This window comes from Miniopterus natalensis, chromosome 11 (genome assembly GCF_054644295.1).
Source record: "Miniopterus natalensis isolate mMinNat1 chromosome 11, mMinNat1.hap1, whole genome shotgun sequence".
Classification (NCBI taxonomy): Eukaryota; Metazoa; Chordata; class Mammalia; order Chiroptera; family Miniopteridae; genus Miniopterus; species Miniopterus natalensis.
The window spans coordinates 38,791,372-38,813,004 of record NC_142091.1 but is presented as its reverse complement, the minus strand read 5'-3'; the positions used below and the strand labels follow the sequence as shown (position 1 = coordinate 38,813,004).

General features: G+C 38.4%; 1 protein-coding gene across 3 annotated transcripts in view; it reads right to left on the bottom strand.

Annotated features, from left to right (window-relative positions):
• The window catches only part of C2CD3 (C2 domain containing 3 centriole elongation regulator), a 112,369-nt gene that overhangs the window by 80,112 nt on the left and 10,624 nt on the right, over window positions 1-21,633 (bottom strand). For all 3 annotated transcript variants that reach the window (XM_016208464.2, XM_016208465.2, XM_016208467.2), the window contains exons 4-8: window positions 12,689-12,909; window positions 11,629-11,876; window positions 5,204-5,333; window positions 4,404-4,532; window positions 1,379-1,526 (exon numbers count right to left, since the gene is read on the bottom strand). In XM_016208464.2, the coding sequence (XP_016063950.2) occupies window positions 1,379-1,526; window positions 4,404-4,532; window positions 5,204-5,333; window positions 11,629-11,876; window positions 12,689-12,909 (876 nt within the window). The remainder of the gene's footprint in view (window positions 1-1,378; window positions 1,527-4,403; window positions 4,533-5,203; window positions 5,334-11,628; window positions 11,877-12,688; window positions 12,910-21,633) is intronic.

Sequence of the window (21,633 nt, the reverse complement as noted above, 5' to 3'; positions counted from 1 at the left end):
GGAAATTACAAAGCATTTTTTCTTTTTTTGGACTCAATGTCTATATAATAACAACGGGAATAAATACACAAGATCTTCTGTATTAGTTAATAAAACAAAAAAGATGAAAATCAGAAGCAACAAATGAAGACGACCATACTGCTCATGAAACATCAGCCACATGGTCAGAAAACCCATTTCCAAAGAACAACAGTTGCTAGTGTCATGGTGTCTTATTGCATTCAACAGGGGAAAGGTAGATGGTTGGAATGAAAAAGATCCATTAGGCTCTGGACAGGAAGGTATCATAGATGCTATAATCCTTAACTGAGGACTCCTCTTGTTACTTCCTTTGGAGCAGAAGATGGAGAGAAGGAATTCTTTATGACCTCATGACTTCTTGTGAGAAAGACAGGTCCAGCCCGATACAGGGAAAAGAATCTTTGTATCCTCACAGACCAGTTGCTGGTGTTCATATTTATATTTTTTAAAAATGTAGAAGTCTCAAGGGGTATGGATGATAGCAAGAATGGCTGCCTTTGACCCAAAGGCACTGGAAGGTGAGGAAGACACATCTGGGCTCATCAGGGTCCTCTACATTCTGAAAATATGCATCAACTCAGCTATCTTTGGAGGGGGTTGGATGATTGAGTTATAGCTCTGACTCTTCTCTGGGGATGGAGTGTGAAGATGACAAAGAAGGCCATATGTCCCCTGGGAGACACAGTAGCAGTATAAAATGAGAAAGAAGAGAACAGAAGAACAAATCTAGCTGGAAAAAGGGTTTGAGAAGGATAGGGAAAGGAAGTATGCCAGGCACACACCTCCTAGGGGTAGAGGAGGTTTCCATATTTGAGACCTCCATCTTTTTGAAATGACTAGGGTTGACTTAGATAGAGATATCCCCTTCTCCTGGTAATAAAACCTCAGGGATGGCTAGGCATGAAGGATATTTAACACCCCTGGCATGTCATCCCAGTCTGCAGAACAGTAGAGGTATTTGTCACCTGTGAGTAGAGGTGTTTCTGGAATATTTTGAAGAGATACCAGTTAAGGGTGGTTCTGAGGATATATGTGTGTTAGCTCTTCCATAGAAGAGCTCTAAGGAAGCCATATATTAATTAAGACCATAGGCTTTGGACTCAGGTAAACTAGAATTTGAATCCTGGCTCTAATATTTACTATGTGTCCTTGGACAACGTGCTTAATCTTTCTAGGCCTGTCTCCTCAGCTGTAGAATGAGGATAATACTTTCCTTTTCAGGTTGTCATTATAATTAAAAATGCTATGTAAAATGGATAGCTTTCTATCTGGCAAGTGGTAACACGCTGGCACCTTCTAATATTATTCATATTCTAATTGTTACCTAACTCCTAAAGTTTCAGATTCAATGACTTACAGGTGCTGTGTAAAATAAGTTCTCCAGGAGACTCTGGTCATACTGAGGGTCATTCAGCTCACTGCTGCAATACACATCACTCCCAGGAGCTGGAGAATCTGGAGGAGAGCCTAGCCCATCCCAGTAATGATCTTGGGATAATTCAGCACTGCAGAGATAAACAAAGCAGAAGAACTTTAAAAGACATTTAAGCCGAGCTATTCTTTTAGTGAAAACTTTCTAAAGTTCTAAACATGGAAGAAGACTCACATAAAACAGAAGACTATCTGATGAATATTTTCATATTATATTCCCCCTCCGCTGGGATGACAACAACTAGTATTCAAAAAAGACACTACTGACACTGATTGTGATTTCATTCATTTATTTAACAAACACTTTAGTGGGCTCCTATTATGTGCCAGGCAAGGTGTTAGGTACTAAATGATACAGAAATGACTAAGCTAAGTTGCTCTACTCTTGGGCTGATTACAGTCTAGCAGAGAGGAAAGAAAAGGGAAAGAATTAACTATAATTCCATAACTAAAATGTTATATGTTGTTTTTTGTGAAGTTAATTCATAAATATGCTTTCTTCCACTAAGCAAAAATATGTGTATTTAGGGTTAATTATGGTGAGATTAGTTTTTTGTAGAATATAGAAGTGAGTAAAACAGACACCCTCCTTGTCTTCATATTGCTAAGTAACATGTGTATTGTTATTTTCTGATTTTTCACTTTTCTAAATGATTTATGGACTTCCTATTATGAAAAAATGAAGAATCCACTCTCTTATACCACTACTCTTGGATACGCATTTCCCTTTCACCCATCTTCTCAATTTAGTTATATTACATTTTTTTGCAGTTAATCTTCGGGGTTAACATTGTGTCAGAGCCAAGTATAAGTTTTTACACTTTCATAAACAACTTCTAGTTTTCCTTGTTTTAATAACTGCCTTAATTTTCATCTACTTAGTTTTCTGTGTGCCTATTAATATTTCTTTATTCAACTCTCCAAGAGAACTGAAAATTTCCTCTCAATTTGGTCAAACACAGGAGGAATGTCTCCACATACTCCCTCCCCTAGTGAAATATTCCTAGTGAAGCCCTGTCCAGTTCCTAAAAGGAGTGTTTATTCTCTAAATATGACACAGATCTTAGACCTCCTTTTTTATTTTTAATCCTCACGCAAGGATACTTTTCCATTGCTTTTTTCAGAAAGAGCAGAAGGGAGAGAGAGAGAGAGAGAGAGAGAGAGAGAGAGAGAGAGAGAGAGAGAAACATCGATGTGAGAGAGACATATCGATTGGTTGCTTCCCACAAGCACCCCGACCAGGGCCGGGGATTGAGCCTGCAATCCAGGTACATGCCCTTGGCGGTAACTGAACCCAGGACCCTTCAGTCTCTGGGCCGACGCTCTAACCACTGAGCCAAATCAGCTAGGGCTCCTTTTCTCTTCTTTTGTGTTACATCCCCTACTTCTTGGACTCCAGGCCGTATGCTTTCTTCCTATATTCTCTCTCTTTTTAAAAACTTGATTCCAGAAAGGGAGAGGAGGGGAGTGAGAGAAAGAGGAGGGGAGGAGAGAGATTGAGAGAGATCACTATGAGAGATACATTGATCTGTTGCCTCTTGTACGTGCCCTGATCGGGGATCAAACCTGCAACATAGGTATGTGCCCTGATCAGGAATCAAACCCCGGACCTTCCGGTGCACAGGATGATGCTTCAACCTACTGAGTCATACAGGCCAGGGTAAACATTTTTAATTTTGATTAAATCTAATTTATCTATTTTTTGTTGTTGTTGCTTGCGCTTTTGGTGTCATATCTAAGAATCCTTTCCCAAATCCAAGGTCATAAAGATTTACCTCTATGTTTTCTTCCAAGAGTTTTATAGTTTTAGCTCTTCTGTATAGCTATTTGATGCATTCTGAGTTAATTTTTGTATATGATTTGAGGTAAGGGTCCAACTTCATTTTTTTAATGTGTGTCTAGCCAGCTGTTCCAGCACCATCTGAAAAGACTATTCAATGAATGGTCTTGATATCTTTGTTGAATGTTAGTTGACCATAGACACCTGGGTTTATTTTTAGACTATTACATTGACTTATGTCTGTTCTTATGCCAGTACCAAACTGACTTGATTACTGTTGCTTTGTAGGAAGATTAAAAATAGGGAAGTGTGAATCCTCCTCCTTTTCCTTTTTCAAGATTGCTATGGCTATTCTGAGTCCCTTGCAATTTCATAAGAATTTTAGAAATCTGCTTGTCAATTTCTACAAAGAAGTCAGCTGTGATTTCTATAGGGATTGCATCAATAATAAACATGGGATCCCCACCCCCAAGTTTTAGATCTTTAAAATTTTTTTCAATAATGTCTTGCAGTTTTCAGAGTTCATGTTTTGTATTTTTGTTAAATTTATTCCTAAGTATTTTTATTCTTATCAATGCTACTGTAAATAAATTGTTCCCTAATTTCATTTTTTGGATTACCCATTGCAAATATATAAAAATACAACTGATTTCTGTTTATTAATCTTGTATCTTGCAATCTTCCTAAATTTATTAGTTCTAATTGTTTTTTAGTGCATTCTTTAGGATTTTCTACATACCAGAATCTGTCATCTATGACTAGGGATAATTTTACTTCTTTCTTTCCAGTTGGAACCCTGTTATTTATTTTTTCCTGCCTAACTGTGCAAGCCACATAGGTAATAAGAGACCCCAAATTCCAACTTGTGTCTGTGTAAAATCCATGTTCTTTTCATTCTAGTCTGCTAACACTGGTGTTGGGGATAGAGTTGAGAAATAAGAATGAAAAGGTAGATTGGAGACCATTCTCTAAGTGAGGCTAAGAATAAACGGCTAAAGATTAGATTTTTATTTAGTGGGTAATGAGATTTTTATTTAGTGTGCAATAAGTAAGCGAGAATATCTTGGTTTTTCTAAGGAAGTGTTACTTTATGAAGATAAATCTGTGAACAATGTACACAATGATTTGGACAAAGAATTTTAAACAAAGAAAGCTAGTTAAGAGCTCTTACCTGCCCAATAGCAGCTGTATGGCTCTGGTATCAGCTTTTGTGTCGTGTTCTGAAAATTTATTCTCAGTCGGAGGGAAGAGGTGATCTTCAATGTGGTCTTTAAATTGATTCTTAGACAAGGCTTTGATCCTAAGGTGTGGAAAAATACTTTGTGAGTGGCTGACATATGGCAAAAATCTGAATCAGAATTGAGCTAAAAGATGGTTCAACAGAGAAAGTTTAACATACTTTAGATGTAAGTACCTTAAATATACATAAAACTTCATAATTTACAAAGTTCTTTCCTACATTAGAATCTCATTTCATTTCTGTAAGAAGGGGAAGAGAATATCCCCATTTTATATACAGGCTGGTCAGGGGAAGCAAAGAATTTAGCCATTTACAATTTATTAAGTGCCAGTCCTAGGTCTAGATCTTGAGTATCTTAAGTTTTAGTATAGGCTTCTTTTCCACCACATTAAGAACTGTTTGCTGGCCCGGCCTGTGTGGGTCAATGGTTGAGAGTTGACCTAGGAACCAAGAGGTCACAGTTCGATTCCTAATCAGGGCACATGCCTGGGTTGCAGGCTCGATCCCCAGAAGAGGGTGTGCAGGAGGCAGCTGATCAACTCTCCCATCATTAATGTTTCCATCTCTCTCTCCTTCTCCCTCTCTGAAATCAACAATAACATATAAGAAAAAAAAAAAAGAATTGTTTGCTGTACACTTCTAAAATTATTTAGTCCATAGCTTGACAAAAACACATGTTAACAACTATCAAGAAATAAACTGTCGGGGTTCATGCTGATTCTATGACTTACTGTGCTGATGCTCCAGGAAAATCTTCCTTCATAGGATGAACTTCATCCAATAACATGCTGGTATCTGGGCTTGATTTCATTGCAGAAACCACCATAGCATTGCGTAGTTTATTGCCTTGTTCCAACAGAGCTGAGGAGGGAAAAAGCAGAACACAAAAAACCTAAAATCCAGCAGAAGTACTTGCAATATGTAACACCTTTGCTTCTATCACAGGACTTATCACAGTGCACTGTAATGGCTTACTTGTCTGCCTTCCCCACTAGCTTGAGAATTCCTTGAGGACATTCATTTTACAACAAATATTTACTGAGCTTCTAATATGTGAACTGTTTTAAGTGCTGGTATTAAAGCAGTGAATTAAGTCTCTCTTCTGAAGAGACTGACTTCTTTGTAGGAGTCATTATGTGAGTGTATGGACTCGTTCAACTGGTGCTTGTACATGGTAAGGTTAGTAATATGTATATATTATTTTTGTATTCAGATACCTTATTGAATTCTCTTATTATCTGCAACAGTTTTAATAGTATTATCCAAGAAACACAATTATACCAGCTAAACTTAGGAGCCTATTCCAAATTTATACTTTTATGGATAAAGAAAAGAATGCCAAAAAATCTCCATGACTTTTCTAAGATCATACAGTAGGTTAATAGAAAAGTCAGGATGAAGTCTTTGGACTTTCAGATAGGTAAAATTTACCCCATCTTTAAGTAACAACAACAACAATAAATATAGCAGAAAACATTTACTGAACCCTTACCATGTGCTGGGTGCTACTCTAGGTGTATTACATATATTAACTCATTTAATCCTCTCAGTAATCCTCTAAGATAGGTACTACTATTTCCTTCATTTCCCAGATGGAAAAAAAACGAAGCACAGAGGTAAGTAATTTGCCCATTTGCATGCAATAGATGTATAACCAGGATGACTCTCTGTCCTGTGATTTTAACCACTATACTATATATGACCCCACTTTAGTTCTTAGACTATTTATTTATTTATTTATTTATTTATTTATTTATTTATTTATCTTCCCACCAAGGTTCTTACACTCTCCTGCCATTGTTACTTCTTTTTAAAAGTTTAGGACCAGTGGCATTATTCTAAGGAATACTGGGAAGTATTCTTTTCTTGAGGTTCCACAGTTGTTTAGAAGGAGCAAGATTAGACACCATCTCTCTTAGTCTAGTTTTATAGCTTATACAAATAAAGATATGGTAGTCAGGCCAAGAAGAAAAAAATCCCAAGCTAAACAGATTTATGAAAATTTAATATTTGTTAGTATAAAGAGTTCAAAATGTAGGTTAATAACTAAAAAAACAAAAACACCCAAGCCCCAAAATACCATGTGTTTAATGCATAATTTACTGAAAATGCAAAAATAAGTAAATAAATAAATGAATAAATAAATAAATAAATATCACTCATCATTGTAGGCAGAATCCTATGATACTCCTGCTGCCAACCCCACCAAGACTCCTCAGTTCCTTGTGTACATATACTTTCTCCCAGTGATTCAAACACTCATCAAGGTATTGCTCTGAAGGGATTCCGCAGATGTCATTATGGTTCCAAATCAGTCAACCTTAAGACAGAAAGGTGGGCACAAACCTTTTAAAAAATCACTGCTGTCTTTAAGATGGAAGGGGCCAAGTGACAAAAAATGCAGGCAGTCTCTAGGAATTGAGTGGCCCCTGGCTGATAGACAGCAAGGAAATGGGACCTCAGTTCAACTCAAAGGAACGGAATTTTGTCAACAAGAATGATCTTGGAAGAATTTCTCCCCAGAGCTTCCAGATGAGAATTTGGCTTGGCTGACATCTTGATCTAGCCTGTGATACTCTAAGCAGAAAACCAAACCATACCTTGCTGGATTTCTGATTCACAGGACTGTGAGCTAATAAGTAGGGTGTTGTTTTAAGTCATTAAGTTTGTGGTGATTTGTTATGCAGCAAAAGGAAACTGACAGACTCATCAATGTCATCTCCAAGAATACTGACGGTTAACATTTTCATATATTCCTTATATAGGCAAACCTCATTTTATTGTACTTCGCTTTATTGCATTGCGCTGCACAGATACTGTGTTTTCTACAATTGAAGGTTTGTGGGAACTCTGTGCTGAGCAAGTCTACCAGTACTATTTTTCCAACAGTATTTTCTCAAAGTGTGGCTTTGTTACATTGTGGTAATTCTCAAAGTTTTTCCACTTTTTTGTTACTATTATATTTCTCATGGTGATCTGTGATCAGTGCACTTGAGAGAAACATTGATGTGAGGGAGAAACATCAATTGGCTGCCTCCCATATATACCCCGAATAGGAACTGAACCCATAACCTAGGTATGTGTCCTGACCTGGAATCAAACCCACAACCTTTTGGTGTATGGGACTACACTTCAACCAACTGAGCCACCCAGTCAGGGTCATATTTTTGTTTTAATTTTAAGAAGTCTCACTGGGACTCAGCCAGAAAATGGTTCTCTTGTTTATTCAGTGAGAAAAAGTGAAAAAAATAAGGTCTGATAGAACTGGAAATTTGTCTAAAGAAGCTGCCATGGGACAGGAAACCTTTTTCCTTTTAGTTTCTAGTTAGTACTGGTTTTATGTGACGTAGTTAAAAGTGTGTTGTTTTTTTTTCAATCCTCACCTGAGGACATGCTTAAAGATGGGGGGGGGGGAGAGAAACATTGATTGGCTGCCTTCTGCACATGCCCCTGACAGAAAATTGAACCAGCAACCTTTTGGTGCACAGCTTGATATTCAACCGAGCCACTCTGGCCAGGCTAGTTAAAAGTTCTTTAATGAGGTGGGCCCATTCAATACATGCTTTATGAATAAAGTAGTTAAGTAACAATAATAAAATTTTTTGTTGTTAATCCTCACCTGAAGATATTTTTTCCATTGATTTTTAGAGAGAGTGGAAGGGAGGCAGGAAGGGGAGGAGGGAGGGAGGGAGGGAAAGAGAGGGAAAGAGAGAGAGAGAAACATCGATGTGAGAAAGGCACATAGATTGGTTGCCTCTCACATGTGCCCAGACCCAGGCAGGGATCAAACCTGCAACCCAGGCACGTGTCCTTGACTGGGACTCAAACTTGCAACCCTTCGGTGCAAAGGCCAGCACTCTAACCACTGAGCTATAACAGCCAGGGCGATCAACTTTATTTGATTTCAGGGCCATGTAGAAAAATAATTTTTCTACTGATACCCAAAATATTTCTAGAGATAAATAGCACTGGTACTTTATGATATAATCATACTTAACTATTTTCAATTCCTTAAACACAACACTTCCTTTGTGCTCTAAAAGCTCTAGGTATTTAATTCCATCAAAGAATTTATCATGCAGCGTTATAATTTTCTATCTCACCCCATCAACTTCTAGAGATTGGCTCTTGTTGGTCTTTGTATCCTCGGTGCCTGGTACAGTACACCTGGTATATATCAGGCATTTGATAAAATGTTTTTTGTTTTTTTAAATTCTCACCTGAGGATATTTTTTCAATTGCATTTTCAGAGAGAGTGGAAGGGCGGGGGGGAGAAACATCAATGTGAAAGAGTGACATCAAATGGTTGCCTCCCACACGCGTCCCAATCGGGGCCAGGGATCAAGCCTGCAACTGAGGTATACATGCCCTTGGCCAGAATCGAATCCAGGACTCTTCAGTCCAGGGGCTGACACTCTAACCACTGAGCCAAACCTTAGCTAAGGCTGATAAAATGTTTTAATAAATACTTTAATAAAAATACAGTTGCATGTATCACTCATATTGTACTGTTTCTGCTTTATAGCCTGTTTCTTTTATTAGACTAAATATCTTAAGGTCAGGGTCTGTATCTTATTTATTATTCTAACCCCAAAACTCAAAACAGTGACTGGCACAAAACAGGAACTCAAATGATACTTTCCAAAGGCAGGTTTTAAAAAGGAAATGGATTTTAAGAGAACAAGTAGGAAAAATCTGAGCACAGGTGGTCCATTTATTGGCCTCCAAGTGAATTCATTATTGAAACAGCCATTCTTGGAAAAGCTTCTCTAAAGTCTAAGGCATGGGAACACAAATATCTTATCTCCCCATCTCAAGAGGAAGCTGGTCGTTACACTATAAGAGCTGTCATGGCATCTTCCTTCACCTCAACTCAAAATCATTTCCTGAACACAAAGGAAGGACACTTAGGTGAGTTCAGGACAAATGTTACTCTTGTGTACTTCCTACATGCCGTGGGCAAAGCTCCTGCTAAACACATTGAGGTACCAAGCTTCTGGTTTTTGTTTCAACTCCTTGCCATCTACTCTAAACCCCAACTCTTAGAAGCCGGGTATATAGTTAGTTTTCCATAAATACTAGCTGGTTGACTAATTCAGCTCTGTATCCCCCTTTCCAGTATGTCAGTACAATAAAGACAGACCAGGAAGATAACTGGGTTTATACATTGTTATATCCCTCCCATGATCTCAAGTCTAGACCTACTTACTAAAGTGACCCACTTAATCGTAGTCCTCCATAATCTTGTGGTTGGAAGGGACCTTTAAAGATTGTATCTGCCTACTTGGTGGTTTAATCCAATGTGTAAGAGTCCCATCAGAAGGTTATCTAGCCTGTGCTTGACCATTTCCAGTGATAGAGAATTCACTACCTTTTGAAGCTGTCCTCTCATTTTGCACAGGTAGAACTACTAACTCACACTGAGTCACAATCTGTCTTGGTTTATCTTTAAACCTATTGATCCTATTAACTCTTTTGGAAGAGGTTGCACATTGGCAGACTGTGGGTTGTACCTGGCATATTCTGTTTGGCTTTAACAGTTGGTTAGCACAGTTTGGATTAAAAAAAAAAAAAAAAGCCTAGGTTAACAACAAATCTACAATAGGATAAGGCAGAGGATCCTGCCTCAGAGTCTGAGACAATAATGAACTAGACCTGAGGAACAGCTGCCCTCTTTGACAGGGTGGGACCTCCCTAACTCTAAGTCTATATCTTCATTTTAAAAATGGAGATAAAAGTTGCTACCTCACTTGATTTTTTAAAAATTACATGTATAAGGCACTTGGTACAGTAGCTAGCACGTGATATTAGCTCAGTTAAATGGTAGCTGCTTTCTCAAGGCTAAATATAAGTATTTCTTGGTCGTCCCTTCACAAGACTACTTACTCTTGTTAGAAGGAACTCATCTTCTTTAGAGCTTTACTCTGTTACCTTCTGAATGAGGTCTACTATTGTCAACCTACGTAAAACTAACATCTCCTCACACCTTCCTTGCTTCATATTTTCCCATTGCTATTATCACCATCTAACCCTACATAATTATTTATCTAGTTTACCACTGGTCTTCCTATCTAGAATATAAGATCCATAAGGCAGGAGTTTATGTTTTTTTTGTTTTGTTTTTAATTTAGAATGCTGTATCCCTGACACCTACAAGGATGTCAGGCATTTAATAGGTGCTGAAAAATAACTGCTTAATGAGTGGACAAACATTTTTCTCAAAGTCTGGTGCCCAGGTCTACACAAAATATTCCAGATGTGAGCTGACAAGTGCTGAGTACAGTGGGACAAATTTCTTTCTCATTAATGTAGCCTAGGTTGCATTAAAGACTAAAATTAATAGATTATAATCAAGGCATATTTAAAAAAATAGGGGATCAGAGACATTACAGTTTAACAAATATAAACAAAATTTCTTCATTAAAAAAATACCCTTACTAATGTAAATTATGTATCCAAATAGTTATTTAAAAGATTTTCCTACTAATACTGCAGATATTCTACTGTGGAAATTTTACTTGTGAGGATGGAGACAAATTCCTGTCATGCTCTCAATATCACAGAGATAAATAATTGACCATAACAGCTTAATGTATAAGCTACCTCATTTGCTTTTAGAATACCACTCCGTAACATGAGATAATCTGATCTAGTTCCTATTTGCTTTTTATTTCAGTCTAAGCCCTTTCATAGGTAAAGTGGCTCCTTTCTACCTCTGTTTGCCTGCAAGTCATGTTTAATTCCCAGGCTTAAGATAAGCAGTTGCTATGCACTGAATGTTCCCACTCAGACCAGTTTTCAGGATGTGAAACAGATTTAGTACTGGCCTCTGCACAGTCATACAAGTAAATGCTGATGATTAGACAAAACCTTATTTGCCTTGAATTATTTGGAAACAAATAAGAACTAATGTTTTTCTATGATAAAGACTTTCCCCCATTACCAGGTTCCTTCCCAAACCTACAATTATAAGCACCTACTATTTAGAAGTAACTTAGTGGTTTAATAGAGCTGCCTTTAAATGGTGAGAAATTCTGGGCTCTTTTATATGGCTATTCAGTTCAAACAGAAGTTTTGGTTCTCTGTGTAGGCTAGCTAACAGGCAGCACAATCCTGATAAATATAGTTCAATCTCAGTTCACAAATATATACATACCCGAAAGAAGGTCCTTGGTAGGGGGATTGTTTGAAGAAGAGATGCATGAGTCACTTCGACTCATGGCAACAGTCCTAATTTGAGGCTGGAATTCAGAACTGTTGAGAAGAGACATCTGCTTGTGTGGGGCTTTGCCTTTCAGAGTCACAGACTCTAAACTCTGTTCTGAATTAAGATGATGCTGTAGTCCAAAATAAGAGTCCTTTATTGTATCAGAGTTCTCTGCAAAGTACAAGTGGTCCTTTCCCCTGTTTTAAAATAAAAAACATCAGCAGTTTATTATCTATTACGGTAACATTCCTCTTTGTCAGAGATAGAAAATAGATCAGTGGTTTATAGTAATAACAGTGTAGCTTAGATTTTGTAATCTGTTTTTCATGTCCCAAATGAAATAAATACGAGATGCTTTACCGACTAACGTGTGGTTGTGGCTAAAGTGAGACAATGAAATAAAGAGCCATGTGCTGGGCCTGATACAAAGCACATGCTTCATAATTATTTAAAATCAAAAGCTATTCCTCTTACTCCATTCTGTTTCACAAAATACTGCCTTTTCCCTCTTTCCTCATGGACTTATATCATATGACCTGTATATGACTTAGTCATACTTATTTACCTGTATGTTGGCCTCCCCACTAGACTGTAAGCAGACCTCAAAAACAGGAATTGTGTCTTGTTACTTTATTTTTCAATTACAGTTGACATTCAATATTTTATATTAGTTTCAGGTGTACAGCATAGTGGTTAGACAATTATATAACTTACGAAGTGATCCTCCCGATAATTCTAGTACCCACCTGGTATCATGCATAGTTAGTACATTATTATTGATATATTCCCTATTCTGTATTTTACATCCCTGTGACTATTTTGTATGTGTCTTATTGATTCCTATGCCCAGCACCTGGTACTGGATGAGGACCACAGTGGGTATTTAATAGTTATTTGCTAAACAAGCGACTACTTTTAGTCTTTTACCCAATCACAAAATGAATGGCAGAAATTATAAGTGCAGTGGGAATTAGCTGACGGATTGACTGGTATTAGGTGTGGTAATTACCTTGGAGTGGTTGATCTACTACTGTTGGCTGTTAATTCTTTTCCATTAATTTTGGTGGTAGGTATCCTATGAGGTCTTGATGGAGCCAGAAATTGGGTATTGCTGGGTTCAGTATATTCTCTGAATCTCTCCTCAGATAAAAGCACATTTTCTGTCATGTCAGTGGTAAGTAGGTTGTAGCTGTCATAAGTTTCAGACAGAGGCTCCAGAGCAAGTGAGACCTGAAAGAGACATGCAATATATCAGAACTTGTCTTTAGAATTGGCTAATTTTAAGACTCCTTGCTTACTATAAATTAATGGCCCCATTCCTTATAGGACCAAGTTCAAATTTCTGCCTACCTCAGAAGCCTCATCTCTCACTCTTTTCCCCTCCTCCAAACCCTCTTTTCTAGATATAGCAATTACTTAGGGTTCTCTAAATGAACCTTATATTCATTCCCTATACTTTTGTATATGCAATTTCCTCAGTATTAGTTTCTCTGTGTAAACTTCTTTGTATCCAGGATACAAAGGATGTCATGGCCACTCCCTTCTTCATGTTTCCACTTACTCTGTATGTATCTATCAATATAACCACCATTTATTGAACACTCTTGTACAGGCCAGAAGCTGTGCTAAGTTCCTTACACAGAGAAGCTCATATGATGATATAACTGTCAGAAAAGTATAGGAGGTATTTGTAACTTTTAGCTTATTTTTCATCCTGATTATATTATGAATTCCTTGAAGGCATAGACTGTCATATTTGTTTTTCTGTGGACTAAATAGCATAGTACACAGCGTACAAGTCTAGGATGCCTGATATTGTCTAATGGACTGAACAATAACAGAATGACTTAAAACCTTCCATGTTGTCGTCGTTAGTTATCGGAGAAAAATAAGGCCCTACTTCTATGCTGAGGATAAGGCAGGGTGAGGAGGGAGAAACACCTAGATGAAAAATAATCACTTGAAGTTTCCTTTATCATCTCATTCCTGTGAGTTCAGGTTCTTTATTAAAAAGCTCTCTAGTTTAAAAAAAAAAAAAATGGCTCTCTAGTCCTCTGAAAAGCCTAATGGAGAAAAGCCTAATGAAGGAATAAAAAATAAAATAGATCCTAGAGCACAACTCTGCAGAACAAAGTGAAGAATATACTCCAAAAGAAAAGAATAGTGGTATTGATAGTTCAGCTACAATGACAAAAAACCCAGAAGGAATTGTTTAAGCAGAAAAAGAGAATCAAATAATGATGAATGGCCTAAAACAAAAATGAAAGATTGCAGTTAGATGTTTTAAGATGTCTCTGGGAAGATCAATGAAATAATCTAAGGAGAGAAACTGCCAAGGTACAGATAAAACAGTTGGGTCCTGATGAGAATTCTGTTCATGAACAAGGTAACAGTCTTTTAAATCTATTCATCATCAGGATTTTCTACAAAGACAATGGACAGGAATGCAGTGGGCCAAATACTCTGTGCAGTGATCACTGTAATAGCATCACATAAAATCCTGGCTACCCAAATGTAAATGTCAGCAAGTGTTCCCTTGCTATTCATCACTTGCCCAAAGACTGCAAATGTATTCTAGAAACAAAGGAGACACTGAGAATAATGGTTGTGCCCTTGGCCTTAACAATGACCTACTGGCTGGCCACGGAGTTTTGCTTTTCCCTAAGCAGACCTGAACTAGTCACAAAACAACTCACTGGACTGTGCTACTAGTGGCCCCGGAAGAAAAAAGAAGGTCCAGGTACTTGCCAACCCCATCTTACAATCAAACACAGGTGCTGCCCTATTCCTCTGTTCAAATAACAAATATTTGTTGATACTAGTTCAGTCCTAGGCTCTGTGCTACCTGCCTGAGGCAAAGAGATATAACATGAAACCTCACCCAGAGGATCATAGCATCTTAGAGGGGAACTTGAAGTACTTTTAATACAAAATGGTGAGTTCTGAAATAAGGATGTATACTGGGTGCTATGGGAACAACTAAAGAGGGGTCTGAGCTTGGGGAAGAGGTGAAGAAAGAGTGCCAGGGATGGTTCTAGCAGTGAAATATAAACTTGTGAGTTTAGAATTTTAAATATGAATGAAACAGATAACGCTGAGGTGGGTTGAGGTAAAACATTCCAGGCAGCCCAGCCAGGAATGGCTCAGCGGTTGAGCATGGACCTAGAATCCAGGAGACTTAGGTTCAATTCCCAGTCAGGGCACATACCCGGGTTGTAGGCTCGATCCCCAGTCGGGGGAGTGCAGGAGGCAGCCGATCAATGACTCTCTCATCATTGATGTTTCTATCTCTCTCCCTCTCCCTTCCTCTCTCTGAAGTCAATAAAGATATATTAAAAAAAAAATTCCAGGCAGAGGAAAGAGCATGGGTCAAACTTTGGAGATATAAAACAGAATATTGTCCTAGCAATTCCTACCAGTCCATGGGATTTTCACTGACCCCTCTGCTTCCACATAATGTACCCAACATACTCCAGTATTCATCACCCAGTCATTCCTATTCATCTCAGTCATGTTCCTCTCCAACTGTTCACCCTTGTGTTCATTCTTCTGCTAACTCCCCTTCGTTGAGCTCTGTAGAATTTCTATTTTTTCCTTTTAATCCTCACCTGAGGATATGTTCATTGATTTTTTTTTTTGATTTTTTTTTTTTTAAGAGAGAGAGAAAGAAACATATCAATGTGAGAGATAAACACTGATCGGTTTGCTTTCCGTCCGTGCCCAGACTGGGGACCGAACCTGCAACCTAGGTATGTGCCCTGATCAGGAATCGAATCTGCAACCTCTTGGTGTATGAGATGATGCTCCAAACAACTGAGCCACCTGGCTGGGGCAAGAACTTCTATTTTGTACAAACTATCATCACTTTAACTAAACATCTCTTTCTTAAAATGTCCCCATTTCATCAGTCTTCTCCAATGGATACTTCTTTCATGAGCCAGAAAGAGGGAAGTTGACTTATTCCTTTCTAGGGCCATCTCAGATCAGCATTCTACCACATCTCTTCTGAAGCCCATATCATCCATGAACATGATTCTCACATCCATAATAGAACCGCCTGAACGACACTCAGTCTTCTCTCAGTCTCAAGGCTCTATTTAGCATTAAGCTGTCTAAAATCATCTACTACACCTATAACATCCATCAATATCAGAGAGAGCATATTAGTATGTCTATTTTTCACACTTATGCAGGTCAACACATTTAAAAATTTTTTTAGCCCAGCCGGGTGTGGCTCAGTGGTTGAGCGTTGACCTAGGATCCAGGGATCCGGGTTCGATTTCCAGTCTGTCCATGGGCTTTGCATATATGAATATAAATTCATTGGTTAATCCCCCCACCCCCAGCTTTTCCCTCTGAAAAACTTCAGTCTGTTGCAGGCTTCAATGTCTCTGGATCTTTTTTGTTCATCACTTAATTTTGTTCATTAGATTTCACATATAAGTGAGACCACAAATTCAATTTCTTTATTAGTTATAGGTGTATGCAGGTTATGTATTTCATCTTGAGTGATTTCTGGTGTATGGTTTTCAAGGAATTGATTTATTTTATCTAAATTGTCAAATTTATAGAATTGTTTGTAGTATTTCCTTAATGTCTTTGTGTTATGTAGGTTGTTGTCTTTCTTATAGTAGACTCAAGAGGAAAGTGAAATATTTCTTCTGTCCATAAAAGAGAGAACTAGAGACCTATGATTTTCAAAAGAAATGGGAGATGGCATTTTCTTTGTGGAAGAGAATATTCCAAATGGTGAAATAAAGCAAACAAAATGAGACTGTCAAAAGTTAGCATTATGAAACAAATTATAGAACTATGTTCAGTATGTGGAAAAGATGCATGATGAAAATGGAATAAACAGAAACGTAATGAAATTTAAATAGGATTTGTTTTTAAAATACTAATAAAGTAAGTGGTACTGGTGACATGAAATTATTAAGATGAAAAGCTTTAAGATATCAGTCTCTTATAGATGGTAAAATTTATAAAAGAATGTCTAGTGAATGTAGAATTTGAGTAATAAACAGTAGTTGCATATATAGATCTAATTAAAATTATAGTTATTTAGAATGTTAGTGGTATGGCTGCAAACTTATGAGGTGAGTTGGGTAAGAATGTTAAATAATTCGTGGCATTCTTCTTTGTAGCTCATAGGAATAGAGATAAAAATAACTGTGTGATAGTTGTGTTTATTTATAAAGAATCAATGAGAATTTTGATGAGTGAAAACTTATGGATGAGATGTTCATCACAAACAAGTCATCAAGGAAATGGTATTTCTCCGAACTAAAAAAAGTATTGAAAAGTTTATTAAGGACTGATGACAATGGATGATTCTCCTGCAATGGTCTCCGTTGACAAGGGACTTATTTCAAAATTTAAATCCATAGTGGCAACGTGTTGCTAAGACACAGAACCATGAACCTATTCACTGTCTGTTTACTTTTTCTAAAAAGCTAAAAGTTAAATAACACATGTATTTAATTAATACATGAATTAAATTAACTCACATGGTCAATGGTTTCTTGATAAACTGGATAAGCAGTATGGCAGTCTGTTATTACTACAAGAACATGAGGTGGGTTAGTACTAGGTGGGTGTTAAATGTTTTTGAGCTTGAGTTAAAAGAAGTCTCCTGGTTTATGTTTTCCAAGAAGAAATCTCAGCCTCAGACCATTAGCAGGTATGGTTCAAATACAGGGCCATTTTAATTGAAATTACAGGTTACATAAACAATTCAATGACTTATCTGCAAGTGTATTCCACAAGAAACCATATGTGACTCAATTTATTCATTCCCTGATGATTGTATCTTTGGGAAATTTCTTTGGCAAGGAACAATCTGGTCTATTTTCCTATGCTGAAATAGAATTTCCAGAAATGAAAGTGGCAGCTTGAAATACATTCCTAAAATTGTAGAGCTAAAGACTGATATCCCAAAAAGAGTTTTTTTATTTCAAACCTTATAAAAACACCACTGTTCAATTCACCTTTCTTAACTTACACTAAAAGCATAACATCTGGTGGTTAATGCAGTGCAGTACAATATTTAGAATTAAATATGTTTGAAAATAATAAATTTTACAAATATTGTAGGGCTAATACCCTATCAAAAACTATCTTGCCAAGATTCAACTTTCTCTGGAAATACCTATGTCTGCAAATGGTTATCTTGTTATGAAACTGAATAAAAACTAAATCTACTCTTTAAAAAATTATATTGAACTTATTGGGGTGACACTGGTTAATAAAATTATATAGGTTTCAGGTGTACAATTCTATAATACATCATCTGTATATTGTATTGTGTTTACTACCCAAAGTCAAGTCTCCTTCCATCACCATGAACACCCCTTTACTTTCTTCTACCTGCCCCCAACTCCCTTCTCCTCTGGTAATCACCATACTGTTGTCTCTGAGTTGTTTTTTCCCCCCTTTGCTTAATCCCTTCACCTTTTTCACCCAGTTCCTCAACACTTCTCCCCTCTGACAGCTGTCAATCTGTTCTCTGTATTTATGAGTGTTTCTATTTTGTTTGTTAGTTTATTTTGTTCATTAGATTCCACGTATAGGTGAAATCATATGGTACTTGTCTTTCTTTGACTGGCTTATTTCACTTAGCACAATATTCTACAGGTCCATCCATGCTTTGGCGAAAGGTAAGATTTATTTTTTTACAGCTGAGTAGTATTCTATTGTGTAAATGTACCACAGCTTTTTTATCCACTCATCTACTGATGGGCACTTGGGTTGCTTTCAAATCTTGGCTATTGTAAATAACACTGCAATGAACACAAGGTTACATATATTCTTCCGAATTGATGTTTTGGTTTTCTTTGGATATATTCCCAGAAGTGAAACTGCTGGGTCATAAGGCAGTTCCATTTTTAAATTTTTGAGGTGACTCCATAGAGCTTCCCACAGTGCCTGCACCAATCTACATTCCTACCAACTGTGCACGAGGGTTCCCTTTTCATGCTATTGAGCCCTTATAACCATTACTTTGAACTCTGTGTCTGGTAGATTGTTTGCCTCCATTTTCTTTTTTTAAATTTATCTTTATTGTTGAAATTATTACAGATGTCCCCTTTTTCCTCCCACTGATCCCCCTCACCCCCCAAGGCCTTTCCCATACCAATGTCAGTGTTCATGGGTTATGCATACAAGCATATGAGCTCTTTGATTAATCTCTCCCCACCCACTCCCCCACCCCAACCTTCCCTCTGAAATCCCTCATGCCTCCATTTCATTTAGTTCATTTTCTGGAGATTTCTTGTTTTTTTATTTGGGATATGTTTGTCTTCCCATTTTGGTTGCCTCTTTGTGTTTGTTTCTATGTATTAGGTAGATCTGCTATAGTCCCAGTCATGATAGGGTGGCCTTATGTAGTATACAGTCTCCTTGATCACCTGAGCTGGGTGCTCTAGGAATGTTCCCTGTGTGGATTATGTGGGCCATCCTGTTGTAATTGCGTCTTGATTGTTATTGTCTCATTTGTTTGGAGGTCAATCCTCAGGCTAGCTGACTGTGAGGATCAGCCCTGACCACAGTGTACCAGCTGCTATGCAGGTGTTGACCACACGAAGTGGAATTCATCTCATCAGGGTCTGGTGCCTACTGAGATCTCCCTTTGGATAGGCCTCTTGTGAAGCTAATTGGACCCTGCTCTGATGTTGTCTAAAGTTGGCCTCTGGGTGTGTTGGTTTGGGTCCTCTTGAGAGGGACTCTGGTGTAGGCCAATAGCATTTGCAGCCTGTGACTGGCTCTGGGCAACCTGTTTGTAGCTAAAGTGATCCACTGTTTGTAGCTGTCTCTGCTGGGCCTGGGTGTGCATGGTAAGGACCAAGCTGCTCATCAAGGCTGGCTTTTACCAGGACCGGGCCAGAAGCAGGTCCGTAGAAGTCTTAAAGCACCCTGAGATCTGCCTCCACCTGCCTGTTAGGCTCAGCCACTGAAAGAGACTTTAGCAGTACTTGAGTTGCATGGGGCTGGTTCTTAGTGAGTCACCAGGTAGGGGTGAGTGGGGTTCACCAGATCAATACTTGGTGCCAGTGCTGGGTCTGTGGCCACCCAGCAAATACCAAGAGTATATACCAAGTCTAGCTGCCATGGGGTGGGTGCTCGCACATCTTTGTGGTGGGGTTTCAGGGATTTGTCAGGGCGAGGCCAGCAGGTTTTATTAGGGAGAAAATGAGGAAGATTTGGCCTTGTGAAAGGAGAGCTCTGCTTAGGTTGTGGGTGTGAGGAAAAAATGGCCCCCAACCTAGAGCCACACAACTCAGTCTGTCCCTGATTCTACCCAGAACCTGAAATCAGCAAGGCAGGGCTACAGGGAGTTGGGGAGGGTGGGGCTACCTGGAACTGGAAGATTGAGGCTAGGGGATCTCCCGTGAGGAGAAGGCACCAGTCAGGTTTACAGGAGAGTGTGGGAATGGCCCCTGCTTCACAGCCACACAATTCAGTCACTGATACCTTCTTAGTCTACCCAGACCTCTATACCCTGGCCGAGGCAGCTGACTCCTCAACAAGGCACAAGCTCCACAGGGTAGTGTGACAGGGAGTACGAAGGGTGGGTTTATTGCATTCCTCCAGGTTGGTGCCTAGGGAGGGGAGTGCTCCACCTAAGAAAGATGGCATCTGCGGTGTGGTAGAACTCAGCTCTGGAATTCTGGTGGCTGTCCCTTCAGCCCTCTCCCCAGGGTCACAAACCTCAGTCTCTCCTCAGGCAGCTCTAGTCTGCTCCGCCCTCCCTCCGCCAAAACCCAGGGTGAGTGGCTGCAAAGGAGATTTTGTGTGTTGGCCATTTAAGAGTGTGCCTGTGTCTCTAACAGACTTAGTGTCTCCCTGGCAAACTGAATCCCCACTGATTTTCACAGCTAGATATTATGTGAGTGCCTCTTCCTGGCTCTGGGGCTCTGGTGCTCTGGGCTGGGGAGCCTGGCTTGGGGTTGAGATCAGATACTTCTCAGAGGAAACCTTTGCAACTAAGACATCCCTCCAGAATCTCAGTCTGTGGGAGGGGGGCCAGCCCTTTTTGCATCTCTGCTCTTCCTACCAGTCTTGATGTGGCTTATGTAAATCCTTGGTTATAAGACTTCTCTTCAGTTGGTTATTCAGGGTGATTGTTCTATATTTTAGTTGTAATTCCAGTTTGGTCCTGGGAGGAGGTGTGTGTAATATCCACCTACTCTGCCACCATCTTGGTTCTAAATCTGCTCTTAATTAAATGGTTTAAAAATGAATGCTTGTAATGCCCATCAAATGCTTAGTATAGAAGTAAGAGTATCAAGTTTCTAGCCAAATCAAAGAAGTTTATTTCAAAAGAAAAGGATTTATAATTAAGTATTCTTGTTTTCCAATTTTAATGTAAAAAATAACATATATATGTGTGCATTATGCTACATGCTTATATAATAATAAAAGTTCGGTATCTTTAAATGGCTATTATATTTTTGGCAGTGGATTTTTCTTACAGCCAACCTGCTTGACTCAATAGTTATTTCTGACATCTGATCTACACCAACAGAATACAACAAAGCTTTTTCTCTCAGTTTGGTTCTAATAATCTTTATTATCAATCTACTCTGAACTCCCTCCCTCTAGCCACTAAAGCCCTTGTTATCATTTAAAACTGTTCTAACTCCATAATCTCAGTTTCCCTTTGGTAACTGTTTTCTTTGAGATATGACTAAATGTGCTCTTCACAGAAACACTCTAAAGCCACCTCTATTCCTTCCAGTCTATCGGTTCCCCATTGGTTTCATTTACACTCATTAGGAAGGATTCCATACTTAGTGAATTCAATACTGTTCTTGGGGACAGCAAAGCAGTGGTATGACAAGAAGTCCACCATTCAATGCATGTTTTTAAAGTTATTTTAAAATTAGTATTATAAATTTACATAATTTGAAGAGTTAGTTTTACAAGCTTGTACAAAAAACAAGTCCCTCACATAGA